The sequence below is a fragment of the Mirounga leonina genome, unplaced genomic scaffold (assembly GCF_011800145.1).
Source record: "Mirounga leonina isolate KUSES-001 unplaced genomic scaffold, KU_Mleo_1.0 Mir_175, whole genome shotgun sequence".
NCBI lineage: Eukaryota > Metazoa > Chordata > Mammalia > Carnivora > Phocidae > Mirounga > Mirounga leonina.
Genome location: NW_023270453.1, coordinates 6,772,352 through 6,788,470, shown reverse-complemented (window position 1 = coordinate 6,788,470; position 16,119 = coordinate 6,772,352). Strand labels below are relative to the sequence as shown.

The 16,119-nt window shown below is 34.0% G+C and overlaps 1 protein-coding gene across 3 annotated transcripts in view; it reads right to left on the bottom strand.

Annotated features, from left to right (window-relative positions):
• The window catches only part of MINDY3 (MINDY lysine 48 deubiquitinase 3), an 85,996-nt gene that overhangs the window by 56,266 nt on the left and 13,611 nt on the right, over positions 1-16,119 (bottom strand). For 2 of the 3 annotated variants that reach the window (XM_035021562.1, XM_035021564.1), the window contains 6 exons: positions 13,753-13,813; positions 11,887-12,060; positions 8,599-8,650; positions 7,627-7,741; positions 4,942-5,015; positions 4,014-4,093 (listed from right to left, as the gene is read on the bottom strand). In XM_035021562.1, the coding sequence (XP_034877453.1) occupies positions 4,014-4,093; positions 4,942-5,015; positions 7,627-7,741; positions 8,599-8,650; positions 11,887-12,060; positions 13,753-13,813 (556 nt within the window). Of the gene's footprint in view, positions 1-4,013; positions 4,094-4,941; positions 5,016-7,626; positions 7,742-8,598; positions 8,651-11,886; positions 13,709-13,752; positions 13,814-16,119 lie in introns of those variants that run through there. The other variant, XM_035021563.1, reaches the window with a different exon arrangement.

Here is a 16,119-nt window from a genome sequence, read left to right as displayed (position 1 = left end):
AATTTAGTAAGATAAACTTTTCCCACATCATCTTATATATTTATTACTGCGCTCGATTCTGTGAAACGTAGTATAAGAGGCAGCCTATCGTAATGATTAAGTATGCTTGTTACATGGACTCAGACTACGGTTGTTCAAATCTCAGCTCTATTTATTAAGCTGTGTGAAATGAAGCAAGATACTTAAACACTCTGTGCCTTAGTTTCCTCTATGATCTTCACAAAGTAGTTCTCAGAATGAAGTGAGTAAATGGGGGGAAAATACAGTAATTAGGTACTAAGAGCAGTGCTTAGCACTGTTAAATAAATGTTCACCACTGCTGTACAATGAGTACTCCTGACCATCATCAGTAGCTGTACCCGCTCTTCAAAGGAAATGAAATACTTGAGGACAAAGACTGTTTTCTCCGCCACCAAAAGATCCACAGACACTTCAAGTCTGCTTGCCATGTTTCTTCATGTGTTCATTTATTCAATAAGCTTTATCGGAAAACCTACTAGTTATTTGTACTTTACTCTCATGCATCTCATCAGTTGAATTCTATAGCTTCTACCTTCCTGTAGTCTCTCCGACAGAGGCAGAACGTGCTATGGTGGAATGAGCACAGGCTTTGGATGTGGTCCAAAGCAGTTTATGCCTCTGCTGTTTGATGCCGGGCAAATTACTCAATCATCTGAGGCTCGCCTTTTATCTATCAAAGTTAAGATACATATCTAAAAACATACTGGTTAGCACAAAGTACATAAATACTGGTTGCTCTTTTTTCTTCTATTCCAAATACCTTCAGTGACTGTCTTCCTGATGCTTGCCATCTAAAATGTAAACTTCTTAGTATTCAAGATCCTCTGAGTTCTTACTCAGCCCCACATTTATGATCCTTCCTCTTAACTAGTGTCCTTCACAGATCCAGTGCTTTCATCTGCTGGTCCTCAAACCTGCCTGCACATCAGAATCATCCTGGGGTAATTTTAAAATTATTATGCCCAGGCTCTACCACTTAGGGATCCTAACATTTATTTACTCTCGGCTGAGGCCATAGCATGGACATATTTTTAAGCTCCCCAGTGGTCAGGTGTAGTCAGGATTAAGAACCAGGGTGCTAGTCTGATCTGTCTCCAGCCCCTAAACACAACCTGCAATTTTTCACAAAATGCCCTCTCGCTCATTCCATCTCGCCCCATTAAAATGTTAACTCCTACTTAAAGTATTTCTGTTTACCCCAACATAATCACAGTAGAAGTTTTCTCCTTCCTCTGTAATACTTTGTTTCAACATGCTTCATTTCACATTGCATTATAGTTATTTGTGTGCACGTTCTTAATTCCCCAGACTAGGTATGTGTGCTTTTGAGGGAAAGTTAAGTTCTCCCTATGGGCCAGTTGAGGCATTTTAGAAATATGATCTTAATCTTCATAACATCCCTTTGAGGAAGGCATTAAACCTCCGTATTTTATAACTAAGTAAATTGAAGCTAGGAGAAGTAAAGTGGCTTGCCTAAGGATTTTACAACTAGTAACTCTTTAATTATACTTTTTCTTTGTATATTACATATAGCACAACCTCCTCCCATGTTGTCAGATCAGAAAAACATCCAATAAATGCCGAGTAACATACAGATTTTTAAGTTTGGTGACTGAAAACAAATTCAACTTCAAGTCAACATTCCTAACAATTAAGGGAAAATGAAAGAAATAATGCCCTGCCTATTTTCTTTTCCAAGATAAGTACTTTAAAGTCATTGCTTAGTTTTGATAGTTAAACTATACTGAAAAAAAATTCACAGCGAGACAATAGCTTTCAAAGCTAATACTTCAAGCAATAGAAAAGAATCAATTTGTACACATCAAGAACCAAAACTTGGATAAGTAACTAATACTCTATGGGGAAAGTAACAAATTCACAGCAAGAAAAAAAGCCTATGGGAGGATAGGTGAGGAAAAGCCTAGGGAGACAGAACAGCCTGGGTCTGAAAGTAGGAGAGTCTTAGGAGCATTTGCAGAATGAAGAGAAAGGAGGACCATGATAACTAGTATCAAGAGCCAGAGCAATGCACCAAAGTCCAGGTGGAAAGACTTATGAGCTGTAGAATTATGAGGAGTAGCCAACACAGGGACAGGTGGGATGAGATACCTCAACCCAAGTTCAACAGGAACCAGATATTCCTTCCCTGATCATCTGAGATGATCTAAGATACTTCAGGCCCCAGAAACCGTAGGGGGAAGGAAAAAGAGAGGGTGTGTAGAAGCCATGTGGGTGAGGGCATATTACTGAAGAAAGAATGACATACCTTTAACTGGCAGGATTAAATGCCTTCACAGCTTTGAATCAGAGGGAGGTTCAAGAATAGAATGGGCTCACTTACAAAAAACAGAGCAAGGTAACTTGTGTAGTTTTTTTGTCCATGAGTTTTTTGTCCTTTGCCAAAAATCAGCAAAACTAGGTTCTCATTCTAACCTAAACACGAGTGAATAATTTGCCTATTTTATCTCATGTATGGTGGGAAGGTAGTTATTACATTTCTTAAATAAATGAAGGGCTGGATTGTGCTATGGTGCTTTTAAACCTGAAATTCTATAATTTTTACTGACCTTTCCCTCTCTTAATATTATATCCTTTCCTGTTTCTTCACTATACCTATTTTTAAAATTTGAGAAAAATTCAAATTTAAGATCAAGATTCCCTCATTTAAATGGGAGTAAAAAGCAGCAACTCAATCATAATATTTGCTTCTGCTATCTGGTGACAGTCTCATCTCATTATTATAAATTTTATAATATTATAAAATATAAATATTATAAATAAATTTCTTTGTGAACTGTAGAAACTACAGAAGCTTCCCATCCTATGCTTTACATACTCCAAAAAGAGATACATAGTAGTTAATATAAGTTGAATGAGGGGTGCCTGGCTGGCTCAGTCGTTAAGCGTCTGCCTTCAGCTCAGGTCATGATCCCAGGGTCCTGGGATCGAGCCCCGCATCGGGCTCCCTGCTCAGCGGGAAGCCTGCTTCTCCCTCTCCTGCTCCCCCTGCTTGTGTTCCCTCTCCCGCTGTATCTCTCTGTCAAATAAATAAATAAAATCTTAAAAAAAAAAAATAATAAGTTGAATGAGTAAATAACCGAATTTAGACTGACCCGGTAATAAGCTGAAGGGAATTTTATTCGGAACTATCTATCGGCTCTTAAGTGGATGAACTGGCCAATAATGTGTTTCACTTCAAGGTCCCTGGGAACGCACGAAACTACAGCAAAGAAATCACTGAGACCAGAAATGGAGGTGTGGTGGAGGGGGTGGTAGTTTAAAATTCTCAGATAACATTAAATCTGCCCAGCATTTTAAAGGAAATTATACACACTAAATGTAATATAGGAAAAAACCACTAGACTCACCAAATATTTCAAAATGCGTTACTTGTAATTCTCAATATTAAGAAAATGCAATAGGGGCGCCTGGGTGGCTCAGTTGGTTAGGCGACTGCCTTCGGCTCAGGTCATGATCCTGGAGTCCCTGGATCGAGTCCCACATCGAGCTCCCTGCTCGGCGGGGAGTCTGCTTCTCCCTCTGACCCTAACCCCTCTCATGTGCTCTCTCTCAAATAAATAAATAAAATCTTTAAAAAAAAAAAAAAAAGAAAATGCAATAATGTCTGAGATTTACAGATACCACTGGATAAATATGTACTAGATTTATAGATAAAAAGAGATCTATACCTTCTAATGAAGTTAGTTCTGCAATCCCATCTAGTATTTTATACTAGAGAAAACTAAAGGTGGGAGGAGTAACTTGACTAAAGTCTTACACTTGGAATTTGAATCCAAGTTTGTCTGCCTCCAAACTCCATTGCACACTCTTTAAGTGACAGTGCCTTGAAGACAGGGAAGGATTCTTCTATATTAAAGCACTTATGTTAACCTCTAAGTAACACAGAGCCATTAAGTAGATGAGTAACAGTCAACCATACTCTAAGGAAATAGTCCTCATCAAAGAGTAAACACAGCAAAAAATATACTTACTCATTCCTGAGCATTCTCTATCACCATCCCACACATTAGAAACAGCATGTCCCGTCAGTAGGAGGTTAATTAAACTTTGGCTATTAATAAAAATTTAAAAGTAATTAAAGCATGAATAAACTAGTTTTCACATCAAATGATCCCTGTGGTAAAGCATAAAGTAACGACTTCTACATTATGTTGGTTAAGAAACAAAGTTAGGGAATACCTTCCATTTTTATTTTATACACTCAACTGAACAACAGCTTTCGAAATGTATCACTGAGTGTATCATCACAACGGTATCTACTGTTCTATATATTCATCTAAATTTAACAACTTTAAGATATCACGTTTAAAAAAAAAGATACCACGTTTAAATGGATGGAAAAAAGATTACTTAGACTAATAACTTAATATTTACAATCATCTATAAATATATATGTAATTATTATTTTTTGTTTGATGGTCAATTGAATTTTAACATCGGAGGCACAAAGATCTAAAGAGAAGGACTTATGCAATAGAGTGGGTTAACTATCACTGCTTCACTGATTTTAATAGAACTGTAAAGAGCTTGGGGGAACGGTTTCAGAGAAAAATAAGGAAAAAATATTTCCCTCAAGCAGGAAAGCATTTACAAATAGGTAAGGATACACTTAAAAATTCATTAAAAAATTAAGTGGAACATAAAGCAGAATTTGTTAAAATACCACCCGCTGTCATCTTTAAAGAAAATATGTGCCACGGTAAGTGCAATGCATACATAAATGTGAAGTGGAAATTATCATTTCGTACATAAAGCCAGCAATGCATAAAGCACAGACTACTCAAATCCACATACTTTATGCTGTCAACACTGACGGAAGTATCTGACTCAGATTATCTTTAAGTCAAGTTTCTAAAAACTTAAGTCCATGTAGGGAGAGAACAGATTTCAGTTAATTACCTGCCATGTCCATATACAGGATCTATCAAAGGTTCATTTGAATCTTCAATTTCATTTTTTATGTTTTCAATGCCCTAAAGGAACCAAAAAATTCATTGACTTATTTTAAAAACTAAAAATGAAAATTACAGTAGTTTACAAACTGACCATTTTTTACTATAAATGAGTAAAACACATTTATTTAAGTAACTTTTCTCCCAAAAAATTATCCAGATTTGATGTGGGAGAACACATGAGATGATAATAGTTAAGAAGGAGCTCCTCTAAGAATATCTTTTCTTTCCTCGGCTCTATACAAAGAGCACTGACTGTCTCATGGGTAATAGATCTCACGGCATGTTGGTGCAAGGGGTACTGAGAGATGTTTAAGTTTCGGGAGGAGAAAATTATTAAATCCTAAGAGTTAATATTCATTTAATTTCAGGCTAAAGTAAATTCAGACTTAATATGTCTGCTAAGGCATCTGAAGTATTAGGCCTTTTAAAAAACTTATTGGTATTAAAGACATACACGAGTGTTGATAGCGATGTCTATTTAAATATACAAAATGTCTAAGTGGTACAGAAGAAAACAGAGTTGATTGTGCATTCTCAGAAATATCAGTAATTTAAACATGTACTGACAAAATAAAGTGTAAAACTAGGAGGGCAGGAACTTATTTTCTTAAAAACCAATTTTCTGATATTTTTTTAATTCCTCAAAAGGGCATCCAAATCCCCAGAAGTCTAAGTAAGTACAAGACCTGGTCATTTTCATTTCATCAGCCCTGAAAGAACAAAGAGTAACTGCCTGTCACCGTGCTATTCACCCAACTTTAACCACTGGTTCTATCAGATTAAGGCCATTTCTAAGGATTAAATATTGTAGGACAATACAAACAAGTATGAGATTTTGCACTTGCTGCCTTGTAAACAATACAAAGCAGGCCATGATAAAGCCAAAAGCAATAATAAGAACAAGTGACAATCACTGGTGAGGGAGGGGACATCATCTCAAAGACCAGCTCAAGTAAGAACAACTAGACATGATGGTTTATTGGCTGTAAAGGGAAGAGGAGGTATCAAAAGTTTTGAGAATAAAAAATGGGGGGAATAATGAACAGTCAAAGCCAAACTCCTAAGAGATCAGTCATCTCAGATCCCACCCTCATTGCTCTTCACATCTAACCAACTACAAAGTACTTTTGCTTCTTTCTCTTAAACGTGCTCCGAAAATGTTTTTAAATTTCCAAATTTAGAACATGCTTCTAAATATGCTTTCTTCTCCATTTCCACGGTCACTGCCCTAGCTGAGGTTCACTATTCAGTAACCACTCTTTCTTGTCTTCCTGACTCTAGTCTTCAACCCCACCACCAACTCCCTCTTGTACAACTCTAACCTCAATTTAAGGAACCTTATCAACAAAAAGATCTTATTACCGTGTCCAAAATTTTTGCTCCGTTCTAATTTCGGCCAGGTGAGACTGCCAGTTATTTTTTGCTCAGACTACAAGGCCCTTCACATTCTGAGCCTTTTTTACGTAAGTGCACTGTCTCATCTCCCATTATTGCCTTCCTGGTATATTATGCTGCAGTAATAATACTGAACTCCTTATAGTTCTTCTGGTGTTACACCCCCAAATTCATTATGCCTTTATACTTGCTGTTTCCATGGCTCAGAAAATCTTCCCACAGCTTTTCCATTTAGAAAACTTTTCCTCATCCATCAAGACGCTATACCCACCACACCGTCCCTACTATATAGTCTGTCCTTGATTCCACCAAAAAAAAAAAGAAAGAAAAGAAAACCAAACCTAAGACTCAGACATACCTTCTTCTATTTCCCCCCCATGCTTTGTGCATGCAACAAATAAACATCTAAAAACAGTGTCATCATGGAATTATTAATGTGTCAATTTATTTTTTATAGTACTGAAGAGGAATCATTTAAAAAAATTGTTTCTCTCATAATTCCAACCTTTAGCAGAGAGTCAATGCCCAATAAACATCTGTCAAATGACAGAAGTCTGATAGCAGACATGGTAAATCTAGCAGGATTCTCAACTGAGACTAACAGGCTGTTAGAGATAGGAGATTAGCAGTTGGGGGAAACAAAGGTAGGACAGGAAGTGTACACACTGGAATTAACCACATAAAAGTAAGTTGAGAGAATAAAATGCCCATAAAAGAAAAAGCACACAGTAGACAGGGACTGAAAACTTCTGCAATATAAAAACTTAGACGGGGAGAGAAAAGAGGAGTTAACAGGGAAAGAAGAAAATGAAGCTATCAAAAAAAAGGGGGGGAGAGGAAGTGGGATCATTAGACATTAAAAAAAGGGAACTAGCACAGTGATTTATCAGTAAGTTAAGAGAGGGACTGAGCATCAGAAAGAGCTTCCAGAAGGCATTAAGGTGTCAAATGCAAGATACTGTTAAGATGAAAGAAAATAAAATTCAGAAGAACTGAGTGCATTTCATAATTAGAACATTACTGATAACCTCTATAACACAGAAGATCAGGGGTAAAACTAAGTTTGAAAGTGGTTAGGTACTAAGTGAGTGGTGAGGAAAGAGAACTTGATGATTCCTTATTATCAGCCTAAGAGATTTTTAATCTGAGATTTAGAAAGAGTATGAAAAATAAAATTACTCATCACAGCATGAAAAACAGTACTGAACTCTAATAAAAGCCAGAAGAAACAAACCTTTGTCAGTAACACAGAATACAGAAAAAGCAATACTCCAAATCTGTTTCCCCACATTGAATACTGGTCCAAGACAGCATCTTTTAATTCTGATAAACTTCTGAATGATCTTTTTCTAGGGGGAAAAAAGAATTAAGTGTTAGTATTATGACAAGAATGACTACACTGACAAATGGGAATATTTTTAAATCGTCTTATACATTAAACTATGTATGTACAAATGAGATTTCTGGGTCTCAAATTTTCAAATACAAATTTAGCCACTAAAAGCAAAAGCTATTGCTGACAAATGTCGCTAAATATATACCATTAAAATAGAATGCCTACTTGGCAGGAAAACTCTTCATCACTTAGGTGAACTGTCTGGCATCAATAAATTCTACAATAATTATACATTTTTAAAGAATGAAATAGCTCTAAGAAGTGTTCAAGAAAAAAGAAAACTTGACTCTGTAAAGCCTGAAAATTATGTAATAAATATCTGAATACCAAAGATAAGGTGTACATTTGTGGCTTCTTTTAAAAGAAATTAATGTCGTATTTCAAGTGCCACCTGTAATTCTATCAATGTAGCTATCCTTACCTTTTACAATAAAAAGTTTAACGCTCTAATGAAAATACGGCACTTTTGACGAGAATCATAGAAGGCATATTTTGGCAAATGAAACAGTAATTCAAATATTTATACTATTAGAAATCTTTGTATTCATTCAGGTCAGAGAAACATTAAGCTAGAATGATTTTTTTCGTTGTAATGATGAAGAAGCTTTTAATATAAAAAAGTATTCTGGTAGTTAGCTAATTTAGGAATCAGAATAATTTAAGTAAACATTTATAAATTATTATTAAAAAGAACTGAAAACAAATTAATCCTCAGGTATATAAATCTAAGTACCTTTCCACAGTATGAACAGACTTAAAATGGCAATGTGTCCACAAGGTAAGTATTTTAAATGTTCCAATGTTACTTACTGAATTAATGCATGAAATCGCTCAAAGCCAAGCTCTTCGACAGCCAAGGCAGCTATACATAAAAGACACTTTTCAGCACTACACATGGCAAATAAATGACACAAGATACACACAGCAGGCTGTAAATACTTTCAAGCAATCAAAATTTTCCCTATTTCCTTATTCCCTTAAAATTCTCAGTTTATTTTCAACTTTACTATAACACAAATTTATATTTCAGGATCTTAGTTACCATGATTATAACTAAAATGGACATACTACTGAGAATGTAGAGGGTAATTAAATAAACATTTATTTTCAATTCAGTTAGGCTAGTATATAAAATATGAGAAATTATTGAGAGTGCTTCACACATCACTGAAATGTGTCCTGCACTTTTAAATAATCTTTCAATTCACAGATCCAAATAAAATCACCATAGCTAATCTTCCTTCTTTATAACATAAAATCTTTAGGTTAATGTTTAATTATTAAACTAATGTGTATAAAAAGGCATAGCACTTTGAAACTACACAGGTTCAACGACAGCTTTAAGTTTGTTTCCGCATTTGTTTGTACAACTGTTAGAGAAGTTTTCAGTAACTTATTTAGATTATGATCATTAATACAGTACAATTATAAATTAAAAAAAAACAGGAAATAAATCATTTAAATCCAAGGTAATGTTTATGTAGCACTTTATACCAAGTGCCAGAGCCCTTTCTAAATGCTCTGCAGGTCTTATCTCATTTAATCCTCTAACAACCCTATCATCCCCATTTTACAGAAGAGGAACTAAGGCAGAGAAGAAGCCTCCCTGGAGCACAACGCAACAAACAGCAGAGCCGAGATTTGAATCCAGAGAGTCTTGGCTCCCTTTACAAAGATAACATCTTTAAAGATCTCATACATGAATCAAGATACTCTAAATTTATCACAATGAACAATTTCATATATATTTTATAAGGCAAATCTTAGTACTTTAAATATTCTTACTAGAGAATGAAATAAATTCATTATGAATTCAAAATTTGGATTTTTTTGAATTACAATTAAAAATGTTTCTTTAGGCTATCGTTTTAAAATCATTTTAATTTTCAAATGTTTTAAACTACTTTTAAAAATCTTTACCAGTCCAAATGGGTTAATTTCAATAAGCTTTTGACATGTGTGGGAAACAAACTGAAATTGAACCTGAGCATTCACTACTGCAAACAAGTGTGCGTTACCAAAAGCCAAAAACTACACACACCACACAAGCCAATGAAATTAATGTTTGTGCACAATGTACTACTGACAAAGGGGAAAACAACTCACATGTAAAATTTCAGTATAAAATAAAAATTCGACCTAACCTTTTCCAAATTGTACTAATTTGCTGTGCAGCGCTTGATTACCTAAATAATTCTACTGGGTATACACTATGAAAGTAGACATAAAGATAGTAATTTAGAAAAAAGAGGCAAGCAAAATAAAAAGCTTAGCAGGCAGGATGGTGAAAAAATATAAAACACAAGAAAAAGAACATAGCTGGGAACAAAGGAAAGAACAGGTAAAAGATTGTTATACGGAATAAAAACTTTAATGTAAGTTCTTTACATTTGTCAACATCTAAGGTAAATTCTCAAATTTTCAGTTAACAAAACTTTTCCAATTTTTACAGTCCTAAAAACAGATTTAATATGGTTTTATTTCATATCCATTTTTAAAATGGGGCAAAGCAAATTGGAAAACTACTATGTTTTTTGAAGAGAAATTAAATCTAATATGCCCACCTAAATTAGTTACTCAGGTACCAAAGTTAATACATTATGAGGCTATTTAACCTAGAGCGATTTAACCTCTACCTACAAAAATGTACAGTAGTATGCCCCATTGGTAAGTAGTGTACTACAAAAATACTAACAAAAAATATTAAAAGATCTTACTATTTTCTTGCATATTAATATATAGATTGGCTTTATGCAGATATTCTTTAAAACAACTTTTAATTAGTTCAACTGTTCCTCTATCAGAATTTTAATGTCCTAAATGCAACTATTAAACACGCTTTCATGAAACCCAGTAAAACCTGGAAAATATTTTAAAGCCAACCTTAAGATTTTTGACTATCATCCTTGTGAATATTTTCCACTTGTTTTCTTCAACTGTCATCATCAACTCTCAAAGTATGTTAAATTCTTTTTGAAAGGCTATGTTTAAAGAGGCCTCAAACAGAAACATCGTTCAACTGTTTAAATTTTAAAAATTATTCCTTGCAAATGTACTCCTAGTAGAATTTGCCCCTATAACTGCAGGAGAAAGAAGACGCTGACATATCAGTCATTTCAGCCTGTGGAGACAATAGTGCCTCAGGGATTATCCTACATGGAAATCGAGATTATGTCATGAGTAATCAAAATTTACTCTCTATAAATCAGGTGTCCAATTTCTTTAAAAATAATTTCTGCAGAGATGATAGTTAATGGAATGCATCATAGGTAGGATAAGTCACTTCTTCAATATAAGCACGTGGAACTACCAATTATCAAAAGTCACACACTAGCAAGAGAATTCCTGAAAAGTAAAACAGGAATAGCAATTCTTTATCTACCTTCAGTACCACCAGAAGTCTCCATTTTACTAGTGTATTCTGGCAGTTTTGAGGTCGATTGCATAAGAATTTTCAAAGGCTAAATTCCACAGCATATTTTTTATGAATAAGAATAGCTAATAGAGAAATTTTAAATAATAATAATAAAAAAAAAACTTAAATGAAGGAATAATTAAAATCCTTTTTTTAAAACTACCTTAAAATGATCCATATATGTAGACTGTATTACATAATGTCCAAAAAGTTCAGGAGGAAAAGAAACAATATGTAATGAAGAATAATGTACCCATCTCTGCTCTAAGAAACTAAAGATATTTAAGAAATTTTCTAATGTCCCCAAAAATCCTTTTTTTCCAATACTAAGAAAACCAACATTAAAGCATCTAAAACTAAAGTAAGTAGGATTATGTTCTTTAAACTTTTTAAATGAGAGTTCCAAAGCTCCGAAGAGATTGTCATCAAGCAGAAATTAACTTTTAGAAAAGTTTAAAAGATGCAATTTTTTTTTCTAAAAATGACACGGTAAGTGCAATATCCTCCAACAACTAAAATAACTGACAGGGAAATGAAAAATAATAAGGCTCATGAATTAAGCTCAGGCTAAAAAAAGAGATGTGTTATGAAAATTTTAAAATATTTTTTCTTTAAAATTTTCAATAGTTTTATTAAAACAAAGGTACAAGAAATTTACTTCAGGAAATAAAAATGTATCTTACAAGAATGTTCCACTTGGCAACTAGACTCTGCACGACTCCCAGAAATACTAGCCGTTTCCTCAGCTGTCTTTCCTCTTAACCAGGAAACCAAGCAGTATGATCCAGAGTTGTCACAACAAGCACTTTCTAAAATATCACATAAGGTATGACAAAGGAGTTCCTTCCGCTCTTCCTCTAAAAATAACCAAAGTATCAGTTATAATGGTTTTCTCTGAAAAGAAAAAATCCTGTCATGGATAACAATATTAAGACTGTTTTAATTTAATAATGAAATTCAAGCATTTTAAGTGGAGGATTCCTCCCCCCCAATAAACAATCTGTTTAAAAAAAAAAAAACAATGTGCTTGAGGATTAGTATGTCATCACTATTAAATATTGCCATTAATTAGAAAAAGAATCCTGAAAAATGAAGAATTAAACATTAGGAGAAAGAATACGTTACTTGGAATAACCTGGTACTGATCGCTCCCCTTCCTTATGCTGCAATGGGAGCCCTGGAGCCATGAGGTCTCCTTGACTGCAGAACCAAGCACAGTGTGAGGGCCTGCTGAGACTTCTATTTTTTCCTCATTTCTGAGTTAGTCTAATGTCTTTGGTCTCCTTGTCCCAAAGGGGTAAGGATAATGAGATAATACATAGTCAGCACATACAATACCACAATTCTTTACATTAGCAGACGCCATCATGGTTATGCTGCATAATACAGAAGCTCCCGATACTATACTGCAGTGATTTGGACATTAGACTTTTATAGAAAAGGGCAATCAGAAAATGCTCAGACAACTTCTTCCTGAGCCTTAGCCACCTCCCCTTTTCAAGCAGTATAGCTCTCCAAAGGTAGTACTGCCCCTGAAACTTTCAAAGGGGATATGATGTGTACACATCCTATGTAAAATTGTGTGCTAGGGGGAGAATTCTACTTCTCTTAATAGATCAGCAGTTCTTTAAAGGCAAGAATTAGGTCATTTTATAACCACCACGACATTTACATTTATGACAATGCTATATATTTTATCAATGTGAATATATTCCTGTATAACAAATATCACAAATTTTATAAATAAAACACTGATGTTAATAATAGTATCTCTTGGTTTCTTCTCTACAATTTACTTTGCATTTCAGCTATTAATTAATAAAAAATACATGAGTGACACTTCAGCTCTTAAGTTCACAATCATTAGAAGATTCTAAGGGTATGGTTTGGAATGGAAACTGTTTTGCCTTTATATATCAAACTAGGATTATACCATTCTTCCAGAAGTTATTGTGATGTTCCCAGGAAATTGTTCACTTACTGAAGGAAAGACTTTGTAAACTGTCAAGTGGAATGCAAATGTTTGTTATTATCAGGTAGCACCACACAGCTCTCTGACCTGTTCATATTGCAGAAGCTAGAACAGCTCGTTTGCAGTTTAATCCAGAGATATCTGCAGTGTTATCTGCACTGTTTAAGGCACTGTACTAAAAGCTGCAGGAATACAAAGACAACTCAGTTCTTGCTCAGAGCTAAGTAACACAAAACAAACACAAATGACTATTCCTTATGGTATGCTATCATTTAACAGTTCAGGGAAATGGCACCACTTTTTAGTGAGAGGCCAAAGGTTTTTGTCCTTAGTTCTATTATCCTGTCTTAGACCTCCTGGGTAAACCAAATTTGGGAATACACATATTAACATTTGGAGTCACTGTTGATGAAAATCTCTGAAACACTGAAAAAAATAAACCTCAAGAAAAAATATCCCGTTTATAGTTTATTTTTTAAGATAAATAATTTCAGTTAAACTACTGCCACTGAAAGCTGCACAGATCATCTATAAATTAGAAGGTGAAGGAAAAGTTTATAGAAGACCACTACCATACCTGGGCAATCCCTCCAAGAAGACTTCTCTGAAGAGAACAGGAGCTTCTTCAAAAGAAATGCCTTTACACAATTAAAGCAATAATTATTAGAATGCATTATAAACATACCTTACTCTATTATTTTAAAATGGAAAAAAAAAACCCTAATTTGTACCCCTTTATGATCTACTAAGTAGTGCTATAAAAATTTCAGATAGTTTCCCTTCACATTCAACAGTAATTGAGCATATTATTCAGAATATACTACTATATAAACTTGATTCTAGATCCGTAAAATTCTTCTTTCATGATACGTATTTTCTGGCAAATAGAAGAACTGACTCAATTGACTCAAAATAACAGACGCATAACATAACACATAAAGAAACTCATTGTTCATTCACAAAGTGAAGACCCTAGAAACAGGAAAAAGGCTACATTTCTCTTAGATTCCTTGGGGAAAAAGAAATCAAAATACAAACGTGGTTCTGCTCTATTAGCTCTGATTTGTGATATGAGAATATCACTACAAGTCTCATCACTTTATTATGAGTTCCAACTTCTGGTTTAACTAAAAAAAGTTACAAGATTTAAAAAAAAAAACAACAAACTGACCTCTCACCTTTCCTTAAGTGAGTCAAGTGTGTTATACTAATGATTTGATAGAAAGCAGTTCAGTAGTGTTTCCTTCTCAAAATGCAGTTTACGGACCACTTCCACCCTCGTCACCTGACTTGTTTATTAAAAATGAAGACCCTTATGTGCCACCTGCTGTATCTGAATTTCCACGGGGCAGATCCAAGAAAAACGTTACTTCGATGCTTCTCACTTACATATTTGAAAGCAGTAGTGTGTCGATAAGAGGACTGCTTTTAGTCAGACACACCTAGGTATGCATCTTGGTTCCACTACTTAACTAAAAATAATAATAGCATAAACTTTAAAAGGCTGCAGTGAGGATTATATGAAATAATCTACGTAATACACTTAGCACAGTACCTGCCACCTAATAAGCAATCATTTCAAAATATTTTAACAAAAAACTAAGTAATATTCTACAACATTCTTATAGAAGTAAAATCTACCAATACTATAATCAAGTGTTTCTGACTTTTCCCCAGTACGGCAACAACCAAAAAACTGAGGAGTATAACTACATTCCAAAATTTGGGAAAAATGAGGTGGGATACCCATTATTTCACCACTAATACGAACGCTGTTAGCATTTTGATATGCTTTCTTCCAGTCTTTCTTTCATACCTGTTTTATTTTTTATTACAAGTGAGAAGCATAACAGGTATGTGACTATGTTTCCCATTTTTGTTTTCCCACAGGATTCCTAACTGTAATTCTTAATCACTAAATGTCTACTGAGCTATCAAAATGTACTCAAACATCGTTTCATGTGTAAATTACATTACAGTATATTAGGTTTATAATTTTTTCTTTTACTACTATAAAAACTTACTGAACACAACCTTTTCCATATTAAGGATTACTTTTTTAAGATTCATAGAAGTACAATGATTTCATCAAAAAAAATCTGCACTATGCTTCCTGTTATAATGTAAATTCCCTCCCCAAATCAAAGTACAAATGTACTATATGGTAATATGAATATGCCAGCACCATCCTACCCATATATGCACTGGCAATTATTTTATATTTAAAAATTAGAAAGAGTAACCAATAGAATATAGTTACAGTTTTATTTGTGCTTTTTTGAATTCCCAGTGAGGTTGAACATCTTGATTCTCTGGTTGTCTATCATTATTCCACCTGTGATGACTGCATACACATCATTTCACCACTGGAGTTTTAGTGTTTTCTAACCAATTTGTACAAGTTCTTTGTGTAAGAAGACAATATCCACTTACTGCAATATTAATTCACTGCAAATATTTTTCTGAGCCTGGAACTCATCCTTTCTCTATACATTAGTTTAGTTTTTCTCTGATTAAATATTATATCAAGAACATATTTGGTATATGGTATCAGATGATCTAAATTCATTTTTCCCCTCATATTGGCAACCAGGCGTATCAGTGACATTCATTAAATTTCATTTTATTCTACCACTGATTTGTAGTATGTGATAAATTCTTGGTAAATTGCTATATGTAATGTGGTTTACTCCTGTTTTAACTACTGGGTTCCATAATATGCCTATTCTTCTGGCAATAGTACCATGTTTTAATTTTTATAGTTTAAAAAAGTTTTAATATCTAGACTTGCTCATTTCCCTTCATTAGGCTTAATGGTTTAGTTTTGACTTTTACATTGAAATATTAAAAAAAAAAAACACCAAAATTCTTCTATGATTGAAAAGATTTATGTGACTATGAAACTAAATTACTACCTCAAAGATACAAGAGGGTTTTGAACATT